This window comes from Poecilia latipinna, unplaced genomic scaffold, assembly GCF_001443285.1.
Source record: "Poecilia latipinna isolate Pla-1442-1.1 unplaced genomic scaffold, P_latipinna-1.0 Scaffold16, whole genome shotgun sequence".
Taxonomy (NCBI): Eukaryota; Metazoa; Chordata; class Actinopteri; order Cyprinodontiformes; family Poeciliidae; genus Poecilia; species Poecilia latipinna.
This window is the reverse complement of record NW_015112632.1, coordinates 354,006-362,511: the sequence shown is the minus strand read 5'-3', so window position 1 is coordinate 362,511 and position 8,506 is coordinate 354,006. Positions and strand designations below refer to the sequence as shown.

At 37.8% G+C, this 8,506-nt stretch overlaps 1 protein-coding gene across 2 annotated transcripts in view; it reads left to right on the top strand.

Annotated features, from left to right (window-relative positions):
- Window positions 1–8,506, top strand: part of slc27a4 (solute carrier family 27 member 4) — a 47,566-nt gene that overhangs the window by 18,221 nt on the left and 20,839 nt on the right. Inside the window, exons 1-3 of one of the 2 annotated variants that reach the window (XM_015033910.1) lie at window positions 2,696–3,095; window positions 5,690–5,851; window positions 8,062–8,272. In XM_015033910.1, coding sequence (XP_014889396.1) covers window positions 5,691–5,851; window positions 8,062–8,272 — 372 coding nt within the window. In that variant the 5' untranslated portion in view covers window positions 2,696–3,095; window position 5,690. Of the gene's footprint in view, window positions 1–2,695; window positions 3,096–5,689; window positions 5,852–8,061; window positions 8,273–8,506 lie in introns of those variants that run through there. The other variant, XM_015033903.1, reaches the window with a different exon arrangement.

Here is an 8,506-nt window from a genome sequence, read left to right as displayed (position 1 = left end):
AAAATGGTGTTAATTGGATGTTTTTTTCCCTCTTAAATACAATTGTCACTTGATAGCTACTCCATATATGTTATTTTTTATACTAAAATGTATTAATGATGCTACTAATCTGGCACATTCTGCAGATTTTTAATTTAATCATTTAAGCCTGTTAGAAATAAATAAATCAATTCATTTTTTTTAAATAAGAAAACAAACATTGTATTTCCAAAATGCAGTTGGTTACTTGATAATTTATAGCAAACTGTGGATCTGCAGCTGAAAAAAAAAAATACTTCTGGTATTAACACGAGAAAAGCTCAGCGCCTTCTTCTTGACATGACATCTATACTGATCTGTTTATTTTATCGTAAGTGGAAAATGTATTTAGTTTAGTTTAATTACTACTCTAGATTTTTTTTCATCAAATAGTTTGGAATCTCTCCAGTTAACAATTATTTGATTAGCTGACAATTATTTCAATACCCAATTAGTCATGAAACAATTAATCCAGTTAGATTTTTAGCCCTAAAATATATTTACTAACATTAAACATTTAAATGTATTAAATGAGCAAAAACAAGGGAAATTTGTAAGTGGCCAAATACTCAATTTATAACGCAAACAAAACCACCTGCTACCCTCGATGTGTTTATTTAGGATGTTTTTCAAATTCCAAAGATGTTTTCTGTGCAACTTCTGCATCACACGCTACTTTCTTTGAAAATCATTTCTATAGCTATCATGAACTCTAACCTATACTGGTTTGCTCCATCATTCATGCGGCTGCAGGATAGCCTGTGCCATTGTAATCATTCCAGTTAAATCCAGAAGGAAGAAGAATATCCAATTGCTATGCAGTCTGAAAGAGAGTAGTTGGGATAAGCCAAAACAGTAAGACTTCAATCTGCATAAGATTATACTACTTGTATCTATTTAACATGACACAAGTAGAATTCACTGATTACTCATTGTGCAAGTGATAAGCACACAAAAAAAATCAAGTAGCAAATTAAACAAATCTGTACCAGTTAAGAAGCTAAGGACGAACATTGTCATAGTTTAGCTTTATCATCATTGCAGTATCAAGCATAGCTTGGCGGTCATCAAAGTTAAACTCTTCTTGCCCGTCACTTTAAAACTCAAGTTAAAATTGTTCATGTCTCTTGCTCGTTCTGTTTACAAATGAGCTTGGTTCTTGTCTCTTGTGACATAATTGACCCAAATGCACAATAAGCAGAATTATCTACTTTTTTCATCAAAGGTATTTTTACCAACCTTTTATTTCTTGTAATTCTGCAGTAGATATTGATACTTTATTAGCTAGATGCGTTTAATTTAAGGTATACATTTTATTCTAAAAGTACAACAGCAGAGATAAGCTTTAAAAATAACTGCACTTTTCCAATATCCGTCTGAGATTGCAATCAGATCAGCAATTTGCCAGCTTGAAAATTTCCAGGTTAAAGGTCTTCAAAGGCAGAGAAACTGTTTCTTCTAATTAGCACATTTCAACATCCTGTCCTGCCTCATTCCTTGCTAATCTGTTGGCCTCTTTTGTTGACAGTGCAGTAGTAACTGAGTGGAGCAGAGCATGGTGAGGCAGGACTCATTTTACACTGTAACAGTCATTACCGGGTGGAGACGGCTGTGTGGGCTGGCCTGCTTGGGTCCTCACCATTTGAAAGCCAGAGAATATAGCGGCTGGACTGGGTGGACAGACGGTGTGCACCATGGGAAATGAGCATATGGGCGTATTCCAGATGGTCTTCACTGGTTTAACAACCAGTACACCTACTTTGACCTACCTTGTATGGTAAATGCTGACATAACATGATTCTGTGGATTTAACATGACTTTTGACTTATGCCTTTTGAAAGAATAGAAACCCTACTCCAAGAGTACTTTTTAGATTAAAGAAAAAGTAAACAGTATATATTGTTAGTAGGAGACAGTATCTCTTGTCCAGGATAAAGAAAGGGGTTAAGACAAATTGACAGTTCATTATCAACAGAGAAAAGTTCAGGGACCACATTATCACTTACAGAACTCACACACATACGAGAACATTATGGGTCAGGGTTCTTCTTTTTTGCATGGATAAAGAAATTTCTAGAAACAATAACATTTTAGAAAGGACAAGTAGGCCTCCAAAGATTATTATTTTTGAAAATTCATTTACATGTGAAGAAGGCCTAAAAACCTGGAAGTTAAGGTGCATTTAACTATTAAAGCTTGGGTATGTACTTTTAATATATATGTATTATAAAATATATGTATATATTTTATTTGTTAAAACTGTCACCATGCCGTGACTTTATAGTTCTGTAATTAGCATTGTGGGAAGTCAGAGGAACTTGATTTTTTTTTCACAGATTATCTGTATCTTATACTGCCATGACATAGTGACTGCCATGACATAGTGACAGTTTTATTTATATATATATATACACATACACCAGCTTTAGTCTGTTGCAATTTGAGTGTGTAAAAGCAGGTTATGTAGGGCCATCCTGCCGCCTTCCACTTTTTTCCTGTAACCGGCAGTGATAAACTCATCCCTCACGCCGGCAAGCCAGAAAGGAGCGGACCCCTAGCCTGCCTGGCCAACAAGCAAAGCCGCATTTCCTCTCCCACACCGCAGCAAACCCCACCTCTCCCGGACGAGACGTAATACCATCTCTCTCCATTGGTCCGCTCCAGCCGTCTGTCAGCGTTTATTCCTGATTCACTGATTTGACGCTGACTGACGTGGGCGGGCTCCTCTTAGAAAATTATAAGGTCATTTGAATTACGCCTGTTTGCGAGCTCACCCGTTACAATGAATCGAAGGATAATATAAATTATTGTGATCCCGATGATGATCGTGGGGTCAAAGTCGACGCGCATCGCTCGGGCATTTTCTCAGCAGCAGCAGCGGGAGGTCGTTGCGGGGTTGACGACAGGAGGAGAGCCCAGTGCGAGCGTCTGCCTGGGTGCGTTTCTCTGAATCTATCTAGCCGGAGGGAGCGACCAGGCTGGCCTGTAAGCCGATCAAGGTGGAATCCCCCACAACGAGTTTCACGTTCGGAGCGCTGAGCACCTACATGCTGTAGCAGTGAGAGGAAGGGGGCAAGGTACGTAAAAAAAAAAAAAAATCTCATCCCTGTACCACAACTAAGGGCTTGGTGTGCGCCAACTACGCGGGTTGGTGGTCAGGTTTTTATTCCCTGGGAGAACGGAAAATAGTCCTGACACTTTCTCGGCATTATGAGCGATTAACCCACTGATATGAATCAAAGGGTTCACTCTGATCTGTAATTTCAGGCAGCTTTAGATCCTTAAAAGGTAAATTATGCATATGGAGACCGCATGCCTGTTCATCACGAAAGATACAGCTGCTGCTGTCGTGCTGTCCATCCGCTTCCTTAAGTCGAGGCGCACACGTAACGCAGCGCATCCTGCCTGTGTAGAAAAGCCCGTTAGCACGATGAGCCGCATCATATCACAACACAATAAACACAAACCGACCGGCTCACAAATGAAGGCCGTATCTGAGGCGCACATGGCATCTGGTTAGAGAGGTTACCAGCAGTGGGCTGAGCCTTCCTCTCCGTACCAGAGCCCCCACCGCAATATGATGCTCCGCGCCTTTAAATTTCCGGGTTCAGCAACGGCGGATGATGAAGCTTTTGTCTCTGTCCGTCATGTGGCTGCTTCTACCTTTCTGTCATTTGTGATTTTGAATCATTCTCAAATCCCATTCGTTATTAATAGCGAAGTAAAATTAGGGTATGACACGGGAGCTTGTTTCGGTTTTATATGTCGGTTTAGCGATGAAAATCACAATCGCAGCCACATGTTGGAAGCAGAGCAAAAGAACACAATCACAATTTTGAAGCAAGAAAGCAAGCTATCCCTGAATGTACGGTCTTCTTTTAGGGTGGTTAAGAGACGAGACTAGGGCTGGCAAATTTCTTATAAGCAAGGATGTAAACATATTATTTACAAACTGAGATCCTCTTTCCTTGCTACCATGTAGCCGTAGCCACTAATATCAGTAACACTTCAGATGCTTTATGTTTAAGTATGGTTTCCTCAAGGTCTGAAATGTTTCTCGGCTGCAAGAGAAAAGTATTTTTTTTTTTTTGTTGCAGGAAGCTGTGTATTTCGTTTAACAGTTCATTTTATTACTACACATAAGCAAATTTCACGAACCATTCATTATGATGTCTTGCTCGAATTTGTTATGATGCAAAATGTCGTTGATAAACCAACACTACACATAATCCTGAACACACCATCACCACTGTGCATGATGTTGTTGGTGGTGGCAAAATGAAATCTAAGGGAAGATGGATGTAGCTAAATGTAGGACAAATGTCCCCTTTTTCTCTCATATGGCTAAATGAAATCAAGATATTTGCCTTCAGAAGTCTTCTAATCGGTGAATTGAATTAATGTGTTGCTTAAGCTCATTATTAATATGGCGTTGAGGCCCTTTGATGTTAAGGACAACTGGTGAACAAACTGTTAGTCACTGTTAGTCCATTATTTGTTGATGGGAAGCGTGTGGGACAACTGCAAACCAACCAAGCCATGGCCAGGAAACTGAACGAACTGACCAGGCAATGGGATCATTAATGGGAGAAGCAGCAAAGAGTTCAGTGATTGACAGCTTAAGAAGGAGAATCTCGAAAAAGTCAGCTTGTAGTCATGCATTTCAAGAATCTGGCCTTTATGGAAGAACAAGAATAAAAAAAAAACATTGTTTAAGGAAAACTCTAAGAAGTCATTTGTGCAGTTTGAGAAAAATCAAAGACATGTGCACATTAAACCTTTTCATGTATCAGAAAACTAATGTTTCACATCATCCAAAATGCACCATGCTGAAACATGGTGGTGGCAGCATTGTCATGTGTGGACGCTTCTGTAAGAATGGTGGCGTAGGTCTGACACAATAACAAATTTTGTTGGACGATAAATTATCCCAGTAGTTATTGCAATAAATGATAATTTTGTTGTTTTGAGACTATTTTCAAATAATATAGTGTTAATAGCATAATAATGCAAGAACACATAGATCAATAAACTTTAAATTCTAATAAACATTTTAACACTGGAACTGGAAGAGATTGTAAAAATTCAAATGAAATAACAGAAACAACAAATAAAATTCATTATAAAATCTCTGAACAAAATAGTTATTCAAAAAAGTGCTAGTTGAGATCAAAGCACCAGCCTGAAGACTTTTGCCATCCAGTTGTATTAATCTTCTTAGAAACCTACTTGGGAGATGGTTCTAAAAGTATTGATCCAGAATACAAATCCAATAATAACAGTATTGCATGCCATACTTTTCAGGATTTTTTTTTGTGTGCAAAATGTTTAAGTCATGCATGGTTTTTCTTCTATTTTGCAGTAATGTGTTGCTCTACATATATATATATATATATATAAAGTTTGTGAGAAATGTGAAATAATTTGAGGGACAAAGGAGTGTGCACACCAAGCCTAAGTTAGTAGTTCAAACTTGGCACAGGATGTGTAAACAGAATCACAGTCGATAACATTCTTTGGCTCTATGGCAGCGCAAACTCAAAAATCCCTTCCTGTGTACATACTCTACTAGCAGTATTTGTGTAAGTGGTCTGTTGCTTGGCCTGAAAAGATTCAGATTTGTAGTTATATATATATGTGTGTGTGTGTGTATGTGTGTGTTTCCCCTCAGGATGATGCGTCTGGCATGTTGCACAGTCCTGCTGTTTGTGTTGAGGCTGGTGGTGGGCCTGCCTTGGTACCAGGTTCTTCCAGCCATCCTGATCTTCTACCTTGGAAGTGGAGGATGGAGCTTTCTGGATATTGTTGCCAAAACAATTGGCAGAGATCTACAGTAAGCACAAAACATATATTTACATGTCAAATGCACTTCTTGAAATTTTACAACACAGAATTGGAATTTCTGCCACCGACCTTTAACAGCCCCTGTATAGGTAATAATCATTCACTGATTAGCTTTAACACATGTAAAATAATAAAACAACAGCTATATTTATGGGTATTTATGGCTTGCTTGTTTAAAATAGAGGAAAACGCTCTGATATAAAGTAACATCAATTTGATGTTAAAAGTCTTTGAAATGTTGTCTTGTCCATTCATAAAAATATTAGTTCTATATTCCATCTCTTTTGAAATTTTATGTCATAAAATCATACATTTTAATCTATCAGTAATGATTTATAGATATCAAGATGTCACATTAATTATTCAGATAACATAAACTTCTCATTTAATTTCTCTCTGTCAGGACATAATTGCAAAGTGTCGTTTTGATTATTGATTCCTTCACAGGGCCTTCCAAGAGTATTCACAGTCCTATATTTTATTTTTTCTTATAAATTGTCACCGGACAATTTCAGATTTCGCTCAACCCCCCTACTTAAATACTTTATAGTGCCACCTTTTGGGGGCACTTACAACTGGCCCCAAAAGGTACTTTTTTGCAAAATATCTCAACTTCTGCCAGATTGGATGAAAACCACTTGTAAACATCAGATTTCAAATCTTGTGATTGATTCTCAACCACAAATTAACTTTGACCTAAATAATTACTCTGCATGCACTTCCAAACCTCTACACATGAGCTTGGACTGCTTTACTTCTTCCTGCTTAATAATCTCACAGCTTTGATGCTACCACATTGTTTTGGTCTACTACATAAAGTCACAAGTTGTATTTTGCAAGTGACTGAAGCCCCAGTCACTTGCATTTCCTTGCACTTCATTTCCTTATTTAATACCAAGCCTAAAACATATCTTCAGGTCAGATTTTATTTGCAGAAATGTTGATGGGGCCACTTGATAGTATCCAAGGTGCTAGCTTGACGTATATTTCTGTGGAAAAAATGCCAAGGACGCAGCTAGACAGCGATTATTTAATGTGTGAACCTTGAGCTAATATTTACAGTTAAAGGTTACTATGGTAATGTGCTGTGGTTAACTTCCTTCCCCCCCCCCGCCCCTCCACCACTGGTAAAACGGGAAACTGTAAACAAAAACCTGTCCTTTTAAAAACCTCCTCAGAACAAATACAGTGGTCCATCTAGTAATGGTGCATATTTCTGATTAGTACGTGTAAAATAAGGACTCCATCTTTGTGAGTAAGAGATACATATCCTCCTTTTCATATACACATACCTACATCTTCTTTTGATAAAACAAGTAAGCTTTTTAGTTTTACTCACAGTATCCTATGAATAAAGGTTAAGAATTCAACAATTTCACCTTGGCTGTGGCTAACATTTCCACACTGGCTCATTGGGTGGTATTGTGTGATGTAGTTTGACAAGCCATTGGCATTTTGTTGGCATGTACACTTGTGACAAATAGTGGTAGCTTTGCATTAGCAGTAGAACATTTGCTCAAAAAGGTTACACTAAACGGCTTATTACTGCTTTCAGTTTTGTTCTGTTGCAATAGAGAGAACCCCAAAGGTGATGTGAGTGAAAATTAGACGTCTGAACTACAGTAAACTCCATTTATCTTGACAAGCATAAAACTAATCCCTTATGCAATGATAAGAATTTCAACAAGAACACAGTACAGCCATGAAATTACTTGGCTTGTTGGTTTTTATGAGGTTTCTGTAATTATTTACCTCACTCAGCCACGGCTTCTGCTTGTACCTCTGTGTGATAAATACAGAGAACTGATTGTTGCTGTTTAGTCAGACTTTGCCCCCTTGATATGCTTATTTCAATATTTTACTTCTGCTATGAATTGCATGTGTGTCGATAATGGATCCAGTTATATATGAACAATAACTTAAAGGTATATTTGTACCTTCTACGTATAACTAATATAAATGCATGTTTTGTAACGCTTCCCAGCAAATGAGGCATGCTTCATCAAACTGCCAGCCATTACTTGAAGGTTGTCCTTGAAAAGATCCATGTTGATCATGTAAAACTAAGCAAAGTTGGCATTTCTTGTTAAATATTACGTGTAGGTTAGGATTCTTTTGCAGAAGAAGCACTTTTATGTTTGTAAATAAAATCAGTTCTAGAGCTGTAACTCTAAGGTGTGTTGTATTTTTCTCCTAAAGCGCGGCCTACGTGCTACTGCGCGTGAAGCTCAATGTCAAGCGACACGTCAGAGAGAAGAACACTCTTCCTAAGATCTTTGCGGAAACTGTGCAGCGCCATGGCGACAAAACTGCTCTCATCTTTGAGGGGACCGGAGAGAGGTGGACTTTCCGACAGTTGGATGAATACTCCAACCGAGTGGCCAACCTGCTGCTGGGTCGTGGCTTTAAGGTGAAAAGCAAAACAAATAAAAACAAAAAAAAAGGATTGAATTAGAAATAATTTGTGAAACTTGTTTTCTCTTTTTTCATTTTTAAAAATGGATACAATTTTCAGATTGTTATTTGTAGGCAACATTTGACAGCCTTATAGGATTTCCTTCTCTCTTAGGTGTGCTACTTACTGTTTTTTTTTTTTTTTTTTTAAAATCGAATTAAAATGAATGGTTGAAAGGGGATAAAATGG